We start from the raw sequence: 19,307 nt of genomic DNA, 5'->3' as shown, positions 1-19,307 counted from the left end.
TTTTGGACCTCCCCCAAGTGTCAAAATTCTATAATTTTCTTTCAGATTTAGTTTGTCTCCAGTATAACACTGAATAGCCAAAAAGATAATATATAGTTATGTCTGATACTCACATAAGACATGACAGGCACATTTGCATTTTTCCTGGAATCATTCTTTCACGTTTTTTTCTCAATAAACACACAATTTGCAATAGCCTAATTACGTTCCGTTTCCGTCTCAAACAAGAATCCCTCATCTTCTTCAAATACACCAATTATACACGAAGACAGCAAATGTAATTCCAAATTCAAAACATGAGATGTATCACAAATCTTTACTCAAATACTCTTGAAACAATGCCATCACCACAAACAACCAAACAGAGACTTTACTGAGAGAGAAATTACAATGTCTATAACAGAGCGATTTTATAATCATCTTTCTCTCTTCGATCTATTTCTTGCCTTTTTAGGGCTCTTTATTTTCTGCTGCTTGCGTGAGAAGTTAACCAACAAGCGTGGACCAATGCTATGGCCAGTGTTGGGAATTACTTTAGAGTTTTTCTTTCATATGAATGATGTCTACGGTTGGGTCACAAAAAGTTTAACAAACTGCCGAGGTACGTTTCTTTACCGCGGAATTTGGTTTGACGGGTCTTACGGAGCTGTGACTTGTGTCCCTGCCAATGTCGAGTACATGCTCAAGACTAATTTCAAGAACTTCCCCAAAGGTGCCTTCTTTAAAGACCGGTTCAGTGATCTGCTCGAGGATGGTATTTTCAATGCTGACGATGAATCTTGGAAGGAGCAAAGACGGATCATCATAACCGAGATGCATTCAACCCGGTTTGTGGAGCATTCTTTTCAAACAACACAACATTTAGTAAGGAAGAAGCTATTAAAGGTGTTGGAGAGTTTCGCTAGGTCACAAGAAGCTTTCGACCTCCAAGATGTGTTCCTACGTTTGACGTTTGACATCATCTGCATTGCTGGTCTAGGTGATGACCCTGAAACTTTAGCTTCTGATCTCCCACAAGTCCCATACGCTAAAGCGTTTGAGGAAGCAACAGAGTCTACTCTGTTTAGATTCATGATCCCTCCATTTATATGGAAACCCATGAGGTTCCTCGACATTGGGTATGAGAAAGGTCTAAGGAAAGCTGTTGGGGTCGTGCATGGGTTCGTCGACAAGATGATCGTGGATCGTATCTGCGAGCTCAAGGAGGAAGAAACGTTAGATAGTAGATTTGATGTTCTCTCAAGGATCATTCAGACAGAGAGTCATAGAAAGGGAAACAAGATTGATCCTTCCACCATCAGATTTTTCAGACAATTTTGTACAAGTTTTATTTTAGCTGGACGAGATACAAGTTCTGTTGCACTTTCATGGTTCTGCTGGGTGATACAGAAACATCCAGACGTTGAAAACAAGATCATCAGTGAGATCAGAGATATATTGAGACAGCGAGGGGATTCTCCAAATAGCAAAACTGAGAGCCTCTTCACGGTCAGAGAACTAAACAACATGGTATATCTACAAGCAGCACTTTCAGAAACACTGAGACTTTACCCTCCAATCCCAATGGAAATGAAACAAGCCATTGAAGATGATGTATTACCTGATGGGACATTCGTAAGAAAAGGTTCACGTGTTTACTTCTCAATCTATGCCATGGGAAGGATGGAATCAATCTGGGGAAAAGATTGTGAAAGTTTCAGACCAGAGAGATGGATCCAAGCAGGGAAGTTTTTCAGTGACGACCAGTTCAAATATGTTGTGTTCAACGCAGGACCAAGGCTTTGTATAGGGAAAACATTTGCCTACCTGCAGATGAAGATGATAGCTGCTTCAGTTTTGTTGAGGTATTCAATCAAGGTTTCTCAAGATCACGCCATTGTTCCTAGAGTCACGACTAACTTGTACATGAAGTACGGCCTCAAAGTGACAATCACACCAAGGTCGCTGGAAGAAACGAGACTTGAGTCATGTTCCATGTAGAAGAGTTGTAAACTAAAATACCTTAGAGGAACTCAGTTCTATTGCTTAAAACCACAATTTAATATTTTTTGACATTTTACAAATCTCAATGAAAAAGTATATACCTGTTTTGGAGTTAACTACTAATCATCTCAATACATTGTACAATGTGTGTTGCATGTTCTGTCAAATAACTTATTTGATATATTTCAAGACTGAAGAAATGTATTCATCCATGGAGTAACATGAAAGATTGCTTTACATCAGCTTCTTGTGCTCAGGCTTAAACCACTGGCTTCCAAGGTCTTACGTGACGTCTCATTCCTATAAGAACAGCTCTAAATGATTATCAAAAGTTATCATTCCAACCTAATGGACAGATTCAATTCAACAAGCTCTAACTCAACAAACCAAAATATTGGGCCTCTTTATATTAATTTCTGTCTTGTTCCAGTTATGAACATCCAAAATAATGAAATATACTACTGTACATACAAAATGGAACTTGATCACAATGATGATGATGCTAATTGCTAAACCAAGCATTATTAACATAGGAAGTGAGAACTCAGTGTTTATACAATCAGTAGCAAGTATAAGCCCCCCAGTCTCACCAACATATTCCATACAAATCCAAACTGCCGAAAGAAAAACAGAACTTGGATTTAGATATTTGAGGCCCATGCCCATTTTGTAGTATAAGAGCAGTAAGTCCCAATTTCCAGAGTTTGATACAATTTATAAGGTGGTGTCACCAAAGTCATGAACGCAAATTTTGCATTTTTGATAGCATTCTTTGCGCGCATTTTGCCAAACATACAATTTGCGTTAGTACGAACATTAACGTTTCGTGTCCCACAAGAAACTTCATCTTTTATTATAATTGACTAAATTCCTCAGAGCTAAACTGTCTCTGCCTGAAGATTGCAACAAAAAGTGGAGTTCTTAAGCCAAAACAGAAAACGCATGATAATAAATATTTATTCAAATACTATTTGACTCTTCAGGTTACTTATTACACTTTCACATCAAACAACTTTCCATCTGACCACAAGTACAAAAACAGAGATATTTCACTGAGATTAACTATCAATGTCTCAAACGTCTTCCATGTCTTTAACAGAGAGGGTTTATAATCATCTTTGTCTTTCCGATGCTTCTCTCGCGTTGTTGGGACTCTTTGTTTTCTGTTGCCTCCGTGAGAAGATAACCAAAAAGGAGGGGCCAACGATATGGCCAGTGTTTGGAATCACTCCAGAGTTCTTCTTTCACAGGAATGAAGTCTATAGTTGGGTCACAAGGTGTTTAACAAAATGCCAAGGTACATTTCTCTATAACGGAATGTGGCTTAGTGGCTCTTCTGGAGCTGTGACTTGTGTCCCTGCGAATGTCGAGTACATGCTCAAGACTAATTTCAAGAACTTCCCCAAAGGCACCTTCTTTAAAGACCGGTTCACTGATCTGCTCGAGGATGGTATCTTTAATGCTGATGCTGAGTCTTGGAAGGAGCAACGACGGATCATCATAACCGAAATGCATTCAACCCGGTTCGTGGAGCATTCCTTTAAGACAACACAAGACTTGGTAAGGGAGAAGCTGTTGAAGGTGATGGAGAGTTTCGCAAAGTCACAAGAGGCTTTCGACCTCCAAGATGTGCTCTTGCGCTTGACATTTGACAACATCTGCATCGCGGGTCTAGGTGATGACCCTGGAACTCTGGATTCTGATCTTCCCCTTGTTCCATTCGCTCAAGCTTTTGAAGAAGCAACGGAATCTACACTGTTTAGATTCATGATTCCTCCTTTTATATGGAAGTCCCTGAGGTTCCTCGACATCGGGTATGAGAAAAGTCTCAGGAAAGCTGTTGAGGTTGTTCATGAGTTTGTAGACAAGATAGTTGTGGATCGTATCTGCAAGCTCAAGGAGGAAAAAACGTTAGGTAACAGATCCGATGTCCTCTCAAGAATTATTGAGGTAGAAAGTCACAAGAAGACTGATGAAAAAGATCCTTCCANGGTTTATTATTGAATTTAGGAAATTTATTTCTTATATATATATATATATAATTATATTGAAATACGTTATATAATTTGATATTATAATGATTTCAATAAATAAAAGTTTATTNAGAGACACAAGTTCAGTTGCACTTACATGGTTCTTCTGGGTGATACAGAAACACCCAGAAGTTAAAAACAAAATCATCCGTGAGATTAGAGAAATATTGAAAAAGCGAGGGGATCATCAAGAAACAAGCAAAAACGAGAGTCTCTTCACGGTCAAAGAACTAAACGACATGGTATATCTACAAGCAGCACTTTCAGAGACCATGAGACTTTACCCTCCAATACCAATGGAAATGAAACAAGCCACTGAAGACGATGTTTTCCCGGATGGGACTTTCATACGTAAAGGTTCACGGGTTTACTTTGCAACTTACGCCATGGGAAGGACAGAATCCATTTGGGGAAAAGACTGTGAATCATTCAAACCAGAGAGATGGATCCAAGCAGGGAACTTTGTGAGCGATGACCAATTCAAATACGTTGTGTTTAACGCTGGACCAAGGCTGTGTTTAGGGAAAACATTTGCTTACCTACAGATGAAGACAGTGGCTGCTTCAGTCTTGTTAAGATACTCAATCAAAGTTGTTAAAGATCATATCGTTGTCCCCAGAGTTACAACAACCTTGTACATGAAGCACGGTCTCAAGGTAACCATCTCGCCAAAGTCCCTGGAAGAGAAGATACACATTCAAGACTAAGATGATTCACAGAAAACAGAGAATGTTGTATGAGAAGGTACTCAAGTCATGTTCCCCTGTAGAAGGGTTTGCAAAAAGATAAATACTTTTTCATGTTTAGTATCCAAAACCACAATGTAACATCTTCACCTTCTACCACCACCTAAGCCTTAAAAGAGTTTAAGATCATTCCACAAACTCATAGCACAACACATTGCGTTGTCTCAGAAACATGCATTGGTCAAAGATCATGTAAGAACAAATCCTAAACTCAGATGATTCAATCCAATTGATTAACAAAAAGTACTAAGGAAAGGATTGAGAGAGAGTTTTTTCGACCACAGCGAATGACTCATCAGAGTCTTTTCGACGATTGCTTCCGGTAGCATCGTCGGATATTGATGCGCGTCGAATTCACGAGCCGCGTGTTGACCCGTCGCCACCATCGATCGATCTGGCTTATTTATCGGCGTTGGATTGAAGCTATGCCACGGCCGCCTCGACGGTGGTGGTGATCTGGAAGACGAATTTTTGTTTAATTGTTTTTTACTCCTCATGAGTTTTATTATTTACGGATTTACCCCGTTTCTTCAGTTACGTCAATTTACTCCTCAAGTAGTTTTCTATAGATTAACTGAAGATTTATTATTAATAAAAAAAATTACAGAATCATATACATAAAAAAAAATCTTTGTTTATGTATTTTTTTGTTTATGTATTGCTTCCTTCTTTCTTTGTTTTCTTATCATTTTAAAATTTAAATTACAAATGTATAATAAAAATTTGATGACTATACAAAAAAAAATTATCAGATTCAAAAAATATTAATTTTGATCATTGCACAATAAGATAATCAAGCTTAATAAATCATCTTTATTTTTTTTATCTAGATGTTTGATTATTTCTTATATATTTACTTTATTTATAAAAGTATACAATGTTTTAATGAAATAAACTATTGTAATACAATTATTAAATTAATTTTCCTTAATTCTCTCTCACCTCCAAAAAAAATTGTAATACATTTTTTTAGTATACTCATCATTATATTTAGTTCTTATGATCCAAGTTGTGCTTTATTTTCCACATATATCCATTCATGTCTCTCTTACTTAAATGAATAAATGGTTCATGATATAGTTGATTCTAATGAATTTTCAGTTTTTCTCAAAACCAATTTCAGATCAATGGACTTAATGTGTTCAATGATAGGGGAACACCTGAAAGCACACATTGAGCCTTGCACATCCAAATTATCATGAAAAATAGTGTACAAAATATTATCATAAACACAAAAAACTGAATGCACACTTTTTTAATTTCCAAAACAAACAAAAGTATCATTCACACTTGTGACTTGTACCATAAACTTGTAGATCCGATCCAAACAAAGAAAGATATTTTTCAACTGAATTTTTGAATATCATAGTAAATATTCATTTTAATTATTTAAAATATATTTGTTTTACCTCGAATGGTCAAAAATACCAAATATAACTAGGGACATTTGCACAAATACCCTTTTGCAAAAATACTCTTTTTTGTTGTCTATTTTCAATAATACTTTTTTTTAGTATACAACATAACTAAATTTTAAACTCTAAACTCCAAATACTAAACTCTACTCCGTTAAAACTATATCCTAAATATAAAATAAAGAATCCAAACCTTAAAAAAATTCTATAATTTAATTTAACACATTATAGTAAATTAAAATTAAAAATGACCAAAAAATTTGTATTTTTGAAAAGGGGTATCAACAAAATGGTATTTCTAACATTTTCTCATAAAAGGGCCTATTATGCAAGTTGAACGATAAAAAATAAAAAATTCGAGAAATATGTATGTATAATTATATTGAAATACGTTATATAATTTGATATTATAATGATTTCAATAAATAAAGGTTTATTATTGAATTTAGGAAATTTATTTCTTATATATATATAGAATTTAAAAATTCATCTTTTCTAGTACCACTTTTTTAAAATACCCTTTTAAAAACTTTATTAAAAATGCCATTAAAAACTGAAATATGTGTAGTCTTATAAAAATATACATAACCTTCCTATATATGTGTGTATATGTGTGTGTAAAATTTTATATATAATTTATCAATACCTCTTTAAAAACGTTTCAAAACCTTATAAATATTTGGATCGATTCTCTAAGTAGTAGTTACTATCTAGAAATATCTTATAAAACTTTATAATTTTTATTTAAAAATCGATATTTTTGAAAATGAATAGGTGAAAGGGGCATATTTCTAAAAATATTCTCATACTTTATAATTATTAAATTAATTAAATTTAATTAACATAATACAGCAATCCGCTGTAAAACAAATGATAAATCAAGCAATTTTATGATGTAAAAAAAATTGTAATTTAAAAATAATATTTATTCACTAAATTAAATTTATAATTAGGTATAGTAAGGAAAGTGCTTTACAACATCTCTTTATGCAAACTCGATCCCTTCAATGGCCTTGTGGCTTTAATGATTTTAAACCACTGGCTCATTGGCTCACACGAGCTGTCTTTGCTCAGACACTTGCAAGCATTAGCCACCACGTTATTGTTGGTTGCATCTACGTCAAGGCAAAGAGAAGTATTGTTACTTGCTGCTGAAGATAGGTGCATCCTAGAGGCTGAGACGTTCTGCCATTTCGAACTGGATGTAGAGCAGCTCGTTAGAGTCATCGTAACCGGGTTATTTGGTCCGTTGCTCTGTAAACACAAAGGCCGGTCTTTGATTCTTAGTGCTTTTTTAGTGTAGCTCCATGGTTCGGAACTATTGCACGGTCCAAGAGTAAGCATTGTCTTGTCAATGAGAGATTGTACCATGCATAGTCCGGTTAAAGGATGGAAAACCAGATTNAAGATACTCAATCAAAGTTGTTAAAGATCATGTCGTTGTCCCCAGAGTTACAACAACTTTGTACATGAAGCACGGTCTCAAGGTAACCATCTCGCCAAAGTCCCTGGAAGAGAAGATACACATTCAAGACTAAGATGATTCACAGAAAACAGAGAATGTTGTATGAGAAGGTACTCAAGTCATGTTCCCCTGTAGAAGGGTTTGCAAAAAGATAAATACTTTTTCATGTTTAGTATCCAAAACCACAATGTAACATCTTCACCTTCTACCACCACCTAAGCCTTAAAAGAGTTTAAGATCATTCCACAAACTCATAGCACAACACATTGCGTTGTCTCAGAAACATGCATTGGTCAAAGATCATGTAAGAACAAATCCTAAACTCAGATGATTCAATCCAATTGATTAACAAAAAGTACTAAGGAAAGGATTGAGAGAGAGTTTTTTCGACCACAGCGAATGACTCATCAGAGTCTTTTCGACGATTGCTTCCGGTAGCATCGTCGGATATTGATGCGCGTCGAATTCACGAGCCGCGTGTTGACCCGTCGCCACCATCGATCGATCTGGCTTATTTATCGGCGTTGGATTGAAGCTATGCCACGGCCGCCTCGACGGTGGTGGTGATCTGGAAGACGAATTTTTGTTTAATTGTTTTTTACTCCTCATGAGTTTTATTATTTACGGATTTACCCCGTTTCTTCAGTTACGTCAATTTACTCCTCAAGTAGTTTTCTATAGATTAACTGAAGATTTATTATTAATAAAAAAAATTACAGAATCATATACATAAAAAAAAATCTTTGTTTATGTATTTTTTTGTTTATGTATTGCTTCCTTCTTTCTTTGTTTTCTTATCATTTTAAAATTTAAATTACAAATGTATAATAAAAATTTGATGACTATACAAAAAAAAATTATCAGATTCAAAAAATATTAATTTTGATCATTGCACAATAAGATAATCAAGCTTAATAAATCATCTTTATTTTTTTTATCTAGATGTTTGATTATTTCTTATATATTTACTTTATTTATAAAAGTATACAATGTTTTAATGAAATAAACTATTGTAATACAATTATTAAATTAATTTTCCTTAATTCTCTCTCACCTCCAAAAAAAATTGTAATACATTTTTTTAGTATACTCATCATTATATTTAGTTCTTATGATCCAAGTTGTGCTTTATTTTCCACATATATCCATTCATGTCTCTCTTACTTAAATGAATAAATGGTTCATGATATAGTTGATTCTAATGAATTTTCAGTTTTTCTCAAAACCAATTTCAGATCAATGGACTTAATGTGTTCAATGATAGGGGAACACCTGAAAGCACACATTGAGCCTTGCACATCCAAATTATCATGAAAAATAGTGTACAAAATATTATCATAAACACAAAAAACTGAATGCACACTTTTTTAATTTCCAAAACAAACAAAAGTATCATTCACACTTGTGACTTGTACCATAAACTTGTAGATCCGATCCAAACAAAGAAAGATATTTTTCAACTGAATTTTTGAATATCATAGTAAATATTCATTTTAATTATTTAAAATATATTTGTTTTACCTCGAATGGTCAAAAATACCAAATATAACTAGGGACATTTGCACAAATACCCTTTTGCAAAAATACTCTTTTTTGTTGTCTATTTTCAATAATACTTTTTTTTAGTATACAACATAACTAAATTTTAAACTCTAAACTCCAAATACTAAACTCTACTCCGTTAAAACTATATCCTAAATATAAAATAAAGAATCCAAACCTTAAAAAAATTCTATAATTTAATTTAACACATTATAGTAAATTAAAATTAAAAATGACCAAAAAATTTGTATTTTTGAAAAGGGGTATCAACAAAATGGTATTTCTAACATTTTCTCATAAAAGGGCCTATTATGCAAGTTGAACGATAAAAAATAAAAAATTCGAGAAATATGTATGTATAATTATATTGAAATACGTTATATAATTTGATATTATAATGATTTCAATAAATAAAGGTTTATTATTGAATTTAGGAAATTTATTTCTTATATATATATAGATATAATTATATTGAAATACGTTATATAATTTGATATTATAATGATTTCAATAAATAAAAGTTTATTATTGAATTTAGGAAATTTATTTCTTATATATATATAGAATTTAAAAATTCATCTTTTCTAGTACCACTTTTTTAAAATACCCTTTTAAAAACTTTATTAAAAATGCCATTAAAAACTGAAATATGTGTAGTCTTATAAAAATATACATAACCTTCCTATATATGTGTGTATATGTGTGTGTAAAATTTTATATATAATTTATCAATACCTCTTTAAAAACGTTTCAAAACCTTATAAATATTTGGATCGATTCTCTAAGTAGTAGTTACTATCTAGAAATATCTTATAAAACTTTATAATTTTTATTTAAAAATCGATATTTTTGAAAATGAATAGGTGAAAGGGGCATATTTCTAAAAATATTCTCATACTTTATAATTATTAAATTAATTAAATTTAATTAACATAATACAGCAATCCGCTGTAAAACAAATGATAAATCAAGCAATTTTATGATGTAAAAAAAATTGTAATTTAAAAATAATATTTATTCACTAAATTAAATTTATAATTAGGTATAGTAAGGAAAGTGCTTTACAACATCTCTTTATGCAAACTCGATCCCTTCAATGGCCTTGTGGCTTTAATGATTTTAAACCACTGGCTCATTGGCTCACACGAGCTGTCTTTGCTGAGACACTTGCAAGCATTAGCCACCACGTTATTGTTGGTTGCATCTACGTCAAGGCAAAGAGAAGTATTGTTACTTGCTGCTGAAGATAGGTGCATCCTAGAGGCTGAGACGTTCTGCCATTTCGAACTGGATGTAGAGCAGCTCGTTAGAGTCATCGTAACCGGGTTATTTGGTCCGTTGCTCTGTAAACACAAAGGCCGGTCTTTGATTCTTAGTGCTTTTTTAGTGTAGCTCCATGGTTCGGAACTATTGCACGGTCCAAGAGTAAGCATTGTCTTGTCAATGAGAGATTGTACCATGCATAGTCCGGTTAAAGGATGGAAAACCAGATTGTAAGCATCGGTTCGAGGGCCCGGTCCTAGTAAACCAAATCAATTTAATAAAACAGAAGTGTTATAGTAAAACTAAACTTTTAATAATTTTGTGGTATATGCATGCACCTTGAAGCGGAGATTGAAGAAGAGAGATTTTTTGCAAGAAACTTGAGTTCCGAACACTAATCCAATCCGAATCCAACACACCATAATACTCAATCATCCCAACCACACCTTGTCTTAAGTAATAGCTTCCAGTAAGAGCCCAAAGCGACCAATCGAGGTCATTTTCAGCAGCCCAACCGGTTAAACACTCAATATAGCGGTCATCATTAGCGTTTCCTCCTCTTTCATCTATACCAAATTCACTGAGGAACAACGGAAAGCCTTGGTTTAGGAGATAACCGCCACCATTTCCTATCCGGTTTAGNTCGACCACAGCGAATGACTCATCAGAGTCTTTTCGACGATTGCTTCCGGTAGCATCGTCGGATATTGATGCGCGTCGAATTCACGAGCCGCGTGTTGACCCGTCGCCACCATCGATCGATCTGGCTTATTTATCGGCGTTGGATTGAAGCTATGCCACGGCCGCCTCGACGGTGGTGGTGATCTGGAAGACGAATTTTTGTTTAATTGTTTTTTACTCCTCATGAGTTTTATTATTTACGGATTTACCCCGTTTCTTCAGTTACGTCAATTTACTCCTCAAGTAGTTTTCTATAGATTAACTGAAGATTTATTATTAATAAAAAAAATTACAGAATCATATACATAAAAAAAAATCTTTGTTTATGTATTTTTTTGTTTATGTATTGCTTCCTTCTTTCTTTGTTTTCTTATCATTTTAAAATTTAAATTACAAATGTATAATAAAAATTTGATGACTATACAAAAAAAAATTATCAGATTCAAAAAATATTAATTTTGATCATTGCACAATAAGATAATCAAGCTTAATAAATCATCTTTATTTTTTTTATCTAGATGTTTGATTATTTCTTATATATTTACTTTATTTATAAAAGTATACAATGTTTTAATGAAATAAACTATTGTAATACAATTATTAAATTAATTTTCCTTAATTCTCTCTCACCTCCAAAAAAAATTGTAATACATTTTTTTAGTATACTCATCATTATATTTAGTTCTTATGATCCAAGTTGTGCTTTATTTTCCACATATATCCATTCATGTCTCTCTTACTTAAATGAATAAATGGTTCATGATATAGTTGATTCTAATGAATTTTCAGTTTTTCTCAAAACCAATTTCAGATCAATGGACTTAATGTGTTCAATGATAGGGGAACACCTGAAAGCACACATTGAGCCTTGCACATCCAAATTATCATGAAAAATAGTGTACAAAATATTATCATAAACACAAAAAACTGAATGCACACTTTTTTAATTTCCAAAACAAACAAAAGTATCATTCACACTTGTGACTTGTACCATAAACTTGTAGATCCGATCCAAACAAAGAAAGATATTTTTCAACTGAATTTTTGAATATCATAGTAAATATTCATTTTAATTATTTAAAATATATTTGTTTTACCTCGAATGGTCAAAAATACCAAATATAACTAGGGACATTTGCACAAATACCCTTTTGCAAAAATACTCTTTTTTGTTGTCTATTTTCAATAATACTTTTTTTTAGTATACAACATAACTAAATTTTAAACTCTAAACTCCAAATACTAAACTCTACTCCGTTAAAACTATATCCTAAATATAAAATAAAGAATCCAAACCTTAAAAAAATTCTATAATTTAATTTAACACATTATAGTAAATTAAAATTAAAAATGACCAAAAAATTTGTATTTTTGAAAAGGGGTATCAACAAAATGGTATTTCTAACATTTTCTCATAAAAGGGCCTATTATGCAAGTTGAACGATAAAAAATAAAAAATTCGAGAAATATGTATGTATAATTATATTGAAATACGTTATATAATTTGATATTATAATGATTTCAATAAATAAAAGTTTATTATTGAATTTAGGAAATTTATTTCTTATATATATATAGAATTTAAAAATTCATCTTTTCTAGTACCACTTTTTTAAAATACCCTTTTAAAAACTTTATTAAAAATGCCATTAAAAACTGAAATATGTGTAGTCTTATAAAAATATACATAACCTTCCTATATATGTGTGTATATGTGTGTGTAAAATTTTATATATAATTTATCAATACCTCTTTAAAAACGTTTCAAAACCTTATAAATATTTGGATCGATTCTCTAAGTAGTAGTTACTATCTAGAAATATCTTATAAAACTTTATAATTTTTATTTAAAAATCGATATTTTTGAAAATGAATAGGTGAAAGGGGCATATTTCTAAAAATATTCTCATACTTTATAATTATTAAATTAATTAAATTTAATTAACATAATACAGCAATCCGCTGTAAAACAAATGATAAATCAAGCAATTTTATGATGTAAAAAAAATTGTAATTTAAAAATAATATTTATTCACTAAATTAAATTTATAATTAGGTATAGTAAGGAAAGTGCTTTACAACATCTCTTTATGCAAACTCGATCCCTTCAATGGCCTTGTGGCTTTAATGATTTTAAACCACTGGCTCATTGGCTCACACGAGCTGTCTTTGCTGAGACACTTGCAAGCATTAGCCACCACGTTATTGTTGGTTGCATCTACGTCAAGGCAAAGAGAAGTATTGTTACTTGCTGCTGAAGATAGGTGCATCCTAGAGGCTGAGACGTTCTGCCATTTCGAACTGGATGTAGAGCAGCTCGTTAGAGTCATCGTAACCGGGTTATTTGGTCCGTTGCTCTGTAAACACAAAGGCCGGTCTTTGATTCTTAGTGCTTTTTTAGTGTAGCTCCATGGTTCGGAACTATTGCACGGTCCAAGAGTAAGCATTGTCTTGTCAATGAGAGATTGTACCATGCATAGTCCGGTTAAAGGATGGAAAACCAGATTGTAAGCATCGGTTCGAGGGCCCGGTCCTAGTAAACCAAATCAATTTAATAAAACAGAAGTGTTATAGTAAAACTAAACTTTTAATAATTTTGTGGTATATGCATGCACCTTGAAGCGGAGATTGAAGAAGAGAGATTTTTTGCAAGAAACTTGAGTTCCGAACACTAATCCAATCCGAATCCAACACACCATAATACTCAATCATCCCAACCACACCTTGTCTTAAGTAATAGCTTCCAGTAAGAGCCCAAAGCGACCAATCGAGGTCATTTTCAGCAGCCCAACCGGTTAAACACTCAATATAGCGGTCATCATTAGCGTTTCCTCCTCTTTCATCTATACCAAATTCACTGAGGAACAACGGAAAGCCTTGGTTTAGGAGATAACCGCCACCATTTCCTATCCGGTTTAGAACCCGACCGCACATATCGTTAGGGTTATTGGTTGCCCACGAGTTTCCATCACTGAAAGAATACCAATGGAGCTCGAAGACGAGTTTACCCGTGAATGATAGTTTTACGGGTCGAGACCTCACAAAGGAGAGATCGGAGTCGAAGCTGAGACCGGAAAGAATCACAAGTACATTCTTGTTTGCTGAATGAACTGCTTCTGCTCCTTGTTGCATATACCTTACGTATATTAATAAAAAATTAAATCAGCTTATAATCAGAATAGTACGTACGTACGCGCATAAACTAAATAATAAAATGTTACCGTACTTGAACCAATCATTAACGTTTTGTTTAGGCCCTCTAAGTTCATTCCTTAGACTCATGCCAACGACGTTAGAGACACCGTCGAATGTCCCCGCCATTTTCTTCAAAGCGGCAACCCATACGGTGGGATCGAAGAACTGGTCACCGAAGAAACCGTTACCGTCGTTGTTGGCGCAGCACCACCCTGGTTTGGTTAGGTGGTTGTCTAATATCACCATCACATTATTGTTTCCTAATGTAGTAACTACCGTCTGAAGAAAAAAAGGAAAGGAAGATTATATCATCTTTCACATTTGAATTTCACTTCTTTCTATTACAAGATTGCGGTTTCGGTTAAGATTGCTGNATGGACTTAATGTGTTCAATGATAGGGGAACACCTGAAAGCACACATTGAGCCTTGCACATCCAAATTATCATGAAAAATAGTGTACAAAATATTATCATAAACACAAAAAACTGAATGCACACTTTTTTAATTTCCAAAACAAACAAAAGTATCATTCACACTTGTGACTTGTACCATAAACTTGTAGATCCGATCCAAACAAAGAAAGATATTTTTCAACTGAATTTTTGAATATCATAGTAAATATTCATTTTAATTATTTAAAATATATTTGTTTTACCTCGAATGGTCAAAAATACCAAATATAACTAGGGACATTTGCACAAATACCCTTTTGCAAAAATACTCTTTTTTGTTGTCTATTTTCAATAATACTTTTTTTTAGTATACAACATAACTAAATTTTAAACTCTAAACTCCAAATACTAAACTCTACTCCGTTAAAACTATATCCTAAATATAAAATAAAGAATCCAAACCTTAAAAAAATTCTATAATTTAATTTAACACATTATAGTAAATTAAAATTAAAAATGACCAAAAAATTTGTATTTTTGAAAAGGGGTATCAACAAAATGGTATTTCTAACATTTTCTCATAAAAGGGCCTATTATGCAAGTTGAACGATAAAAAATAAAAAATTCGAGAAATATGTATGTATAATTATATTGAAATACGTTATATAATTTGATATTATAATGATTTCAATAAATAAAGGTTTATTATTGAATTTAGGAAATTTATTTCTTATATATATATAGAATTTAAAAATTCATCTTTTCTAGTACCACTTTTTTAAAATACCCTTTTAAAAACTTTATTAAAAATGCCATTAAAAACTGAAATATGTGTAGTCTTATAAAAATATACATAACCTTCCTATATATGTGTGTATATGTGTGTGTAAAATTTTATATATAATTTATCAATACCTCTTTAAAAACGTTTCAAAACCTTATAAATATTTGGATCGATTCTCTAAGTAGTAGTTACTATCTAGAAATATCTTATAAAACTTTATAATTTTTATTTAAAAATCGATATTTTTGAAAATGAATAGGTGAAAGGGGCATATTTCTAAAAATATTCTCATACTTTATAATTATTAAATTAATTAAATTTAATTAACATAATACAGCAATCCGCTGTAAAACAAATGATAAATCAAGCAATTTTATGATGTAAAAAAAATTGTAATTTAAAAATAATATTTATTCACTAAATTAAATTTATAATTAGGTATAGTAAGGAAAGTGCTTTACAACATCTCTTTATGCAAACTCGATCCCTTCAATGGCCTTGTGGCTTTAATGATTTTAAACCACTGGCTCATTGGCTCACACGAGCTGTCTTTGCTGAGACACTTGCAAGCATTAGCCACCACGTTATTGTTGGTTGCATCTACGTCAAGGCAAAGAGAAGTATTGTTACTTGCTGCTGAAGATAGGTGCATCCTAGAGGCTGAGACGTTCTGCCATTTCGAACTGGATGTAGAGCAGCTCGTTAGAGTCATCGTAACCGGGTTATTTGGTCCGTTGCTCTGTAAACACAAAGGCCGGTCTTTGATTCTTAGTGCTTTTTTAGTGTAGCTCCATGGTTCGGAACTATTGCACGGTCCAAGAGTAAGCATTGTCTTGTCAATGAGAGATTGTACCATGCATAGTCCGGTTAAAGGATGGAAAACCAGATTGTAAGCATCGGTTCGAGGGCCCGGTCCTAGTAAACCAAATCAATTTAATAAAACAGAAGTGTTATAGTAAAACTAAACTTTTAATAATTTTGTGGTATATGCATGCACCTTGAAGCGGAGATTGAAGAAGAGAGATTTTTTGCAAGAAACTTGAGTTCCGAACACTAATCCAATCCGAATCCAACACACCATAATACTCAATCATCCCAACCACACCTTGTCTTAAGTAATAGCTTCCAGTAAGAGCCCAAAGCGACCAATCGAGGTCATTTTCAGCAGCCCAACCGGTTAAACACTCAATATAGCGGTCATCATTAGCGTTTCCTCCTCTTTCATCTATACCAAATTCACTGAGGAACAACGGAAAGCCTTGGTTTAGGAGATAACCGCCACCATTTCCTATCCGGTTTAGAACCCGACCGCACATATCGTTAGGGTTATTGGTTGCCCACGAGTTTCCATCACTGAAAGAATACCAATGGAGCTCGAAGACGAGTTTACCCGTGAATGATAGTTTTACGGGTCGAGACCTCACAAAGGAGAGATCGGAGTCGAAGCTGAGACCGGAAAGAATCACAAGTACATTCTTGTTTGCTGAATGAACTGCTTCTGCTCCTTGTTGCATATACCTTACGTATATTAATAAAAAATTAAATCAGCTTATAATCAGAATAGTACGTACGTACGCGCATAAACTAAATAATAAAATGTTACCGTACTTGAACCAATCATTAACGTTTTGTTTAGGCCCTCTAAGTTCATTCCTTAGACTCATGCCAACGACATTAGAGACACCGTCGAATGTCCCCGCCATTTTCTTCAAAGCGGCAACCCATACGGTGGGATCGAAGAACTGGTCACCGAAGAAACCGTTACCGTCGTTGTTGGCGCAGCACCACCCTGGTTTGGTTAGGTGGTTGTCTAATATCACCATCACATTATTGTTTCCTAATGTAGTAACTACCGTCTGAAGAAAAAAAGGAAAGGAAGATTATATCATCTTTCACATTTGAATTTCACTTCTTTCTATTACAAGATTGCGGTTTCGGTTAAGATTGCTGGTTTTAGTTTTATCACGTGGATTTTTTAACAGTTTCATGACATGTGATCTATCCCTTGAAAATCAGGAACAAAGACTCATCATATCGACATCGTTCACAAGTGGTGGTACTCTTGTTCATTTGCAAAAAAAAAACAATCATGTGTGCAATAATTATCGATTATACAGATGCTAAATATATACCATTACGGACAGAACAAGTCCTTGTGAAATAGACTTAGTTTATTTGCGCGGAAAAGGAAAAATGCCAAACAAACGTCACGAGTGTTATGTGTTGTGGTGTTAAACATTAACTCCACATTTACCCACTACCAAACAATTTTTAATTAAGAAATTGACTAATGACATATCTCACCATATATAGACCGTGCGTACCGGAATATTATGTTTTTCTCTTTTCAGAAAATTTGTTTTAACTAAAACTTTTTAAATTATAACAATTCCCAACTAAACCCCAACTAAAAATTGATTATGGGTTTTGTATATGTATTTTTTTCCCCCTCATGAGTTGACTTGACGTGTTCATTAGCCAGATTGGTTCTTCTACATTTTCAATACGTGTAGTTGTTTGATAAGCAACATTGAAACTTGAAACATTGTTCTTTCTATCAATTCTTTTAAAAATGAATAATTGTTTTGGACTTTAAAAATTAGTTGAACAGATACATTTTTGTTGTTTAAAGATATCTTTCCCTAAAAGTTTTAAGCATAAGTCATCTACCACCCTATATGCCTTGCTACTAATTTAAAGCTTTATATGAATAATTATATTTTTAAAAAGAAAAAATTAAAGTTATACATATATAAAAAGATATAATTCACATGCACAAGGATAAGGTAGATGACAGACCAATATTTCCTAATTTCTTGCAGACGATAAATGTTTAGTCTGCTGAATGGAGGATATTAATTTTATTCATCTCATTTAGTTCCATTTGAAAGATGTAAAGTCGAACGATATATCATGGAAATATAACTACTTTAGATATATATTGATCAAATATACTAATATATAAACAACTAGTATTGAATTTTTGTTTATTTGTATTGGCAAACTCGTTATATATTCACATGACACATGTAAAGGATGTACTGACGTGCACGTGTATATCTGTATGCATATACCTTCTTTTTGTCTTCTTTTTTTTGAAATATCTATGCCTATACATACGTACGATAAATTAAATACTAGTAAAATACTCTTCCTAAATATAGCCCGCTAAATTTCTTGTTGGTCAAATTGAAATGGCAATGTAATTAGAAAAAAAAACACAAAAAAGATAAACCACACAATGATAATGGCCAAAAGAGAAATCATAAATGAAATGTACTAGTAATATTTAGAATCAAGAAACTAGAGATATTATAAGAGTGAATGTACCTTGTAAGCTTCAATGAGGGAAATATCAATAATGGAGGGGTTGTTAGTTTGGAAGCCAACAATATCATCATTAAGACCAAGGCTTTGAAAAGATTGTCTCACTGTGACATTATTAGCCAATGTATCATTAGTCATCAACTCCAACGGCCAAGTTAACCTAACACAGTTGAAACCCATTTCCACTATCTTCTTGGCCACTGCATCCACGGGTTGTTTGCTCAGCCCTTCCGCTACAACAGGCTGGAGGTGGGATGGCCAGTTCGCACACGTGAGCTTTACCCGTTGACCTTTCTCGTCGACGATCCAACGGGAGCTCGTGGAGAGGGGATAAGCCATGTTTGGGACGGTCTGTTGTGCAATGAATGAGAAGAAGAAACAGAAGAATGGGAAAATGTAGAACATGCGTTTTGGCTCTTTTGTAGTCATTTCTTTTATGAAGTTGTTTGTGTGTTGGAGAATCATATTGACAATAGTCTT

The 19,307-nt window shown here is 33.1% G+C and overlaps 5 protein-coding genes across 5 annotated transcripts; 2 read left to right on the top strand and 3 right to left on the bottom strand.

Moving 5' to 3' along the window:
• On the top strand, positions 297–2,063 carry LOC104772067 (cytochrome P450 86B1-like). The gene has a single exon (XM_010496724.2). The coding sequence runs from the start codon at positions 391–393 to the stop codon at positions 1,978–1,980; it is 1,590 nt and encodes a 529-aa protein (XP_010495026.1). The 5' UTR covers positions 297–390; the 3' UTR covers positions 1,981–2,063.
• On the top strand, positions 2,929–4,856 carry LOC104772060 (cytochrome P450 86B1-like). Its single transcript, XM_019243428.1, has 2 exons — positions 2,929–3,985; positions 4,056–4,856. Exons 1-2 carry the CDS (start codon positions 3,052–3,054, stop codon positions 4,721–4,723), a joined length of 1,602 nt encoding a protein of 533 aa, XP_019098973.1. The 5' UTR covers positions 2,929–3,051; the 3' UTR covers positions 4,724–4,856.
• LOC104778702 lies at positions 10,185–11,202 on the bottom strand. Its single transcript, XM_019239702.1, has 3 exons — positions 11,175–11,202; positions 10,786–11,118; positions 10,185–10,703 (listed from the first exon to the last, which is right to left on the bottom strand). The coding sequence occupies exons 1-3, from the start codon at positions 11,200–11,202 to the stop codon at positions 10,246–10,248; spliced, it is 819 nt and encodes a 272-aa protein (XP_019095247.1). The 3' UTR covers positions 10,185–10,245.
• On the bottom strand, positions 13,143–14,758 carry LOC104772040. The gene is made up of 4 exons (XM_019239701.1): positions 14,669–14,758; positions 14,355–14,602; positions 13,744–14,264; positions 13,143–13,661 (listed from the first exon to the last, which is right to left on the bottom strand). The coding sequence occupies exons 1-4, from the start codon at positions 14,756–14,758 to the stop codon at positions 13,204–13,206; spliced, it is 1,317 nt and encodes a 438-aa protein (XP_019095246.1). The 3' UTR covers positions 13,143–13,203.
• On the bottom strand, positions 15,897–19,268 carry LOC104772051 (major extracellular endoglucanase-like). Its single transcript, XM_010496702.1, has 4 exons — positions 18,831–19,268; positions 17,109–17,356; positions 16,498–17,018; positions 15,897–16,415 (listed from the first exon to the last, which is right to left on the bottom strand). Exons 1-4 carry the CDS (start codon positions 19,254–19,256, stop codon positions 15,958–15,960), a joined length of 1,653 nt encoding a protein of 550 aa, XP_010495004.1. The 5' UTR covers positions 19,257–19,268; the 3' UTR covers positions 15,897–15,957.

Source organism: Camelina sativa, chromosome 3 (assembly GCF_000633955.1).
Source record: "Camelina sativa cultivar DH55 chromosome 3, Cs, whole genome shotgun sequence".
NCBI classification, from domain to species: Eukaryota; Viridiplantae; Streptophyta; class Magnoliopsida; order Brassicales; family Brassicaceae; genus Camelina; species Camelina sativa.
The sequence above is the reverse complement of the archived record's forward strand: the minus strand, read 5'-3'. Positions and strand labels throughout refer to the sequence as shown.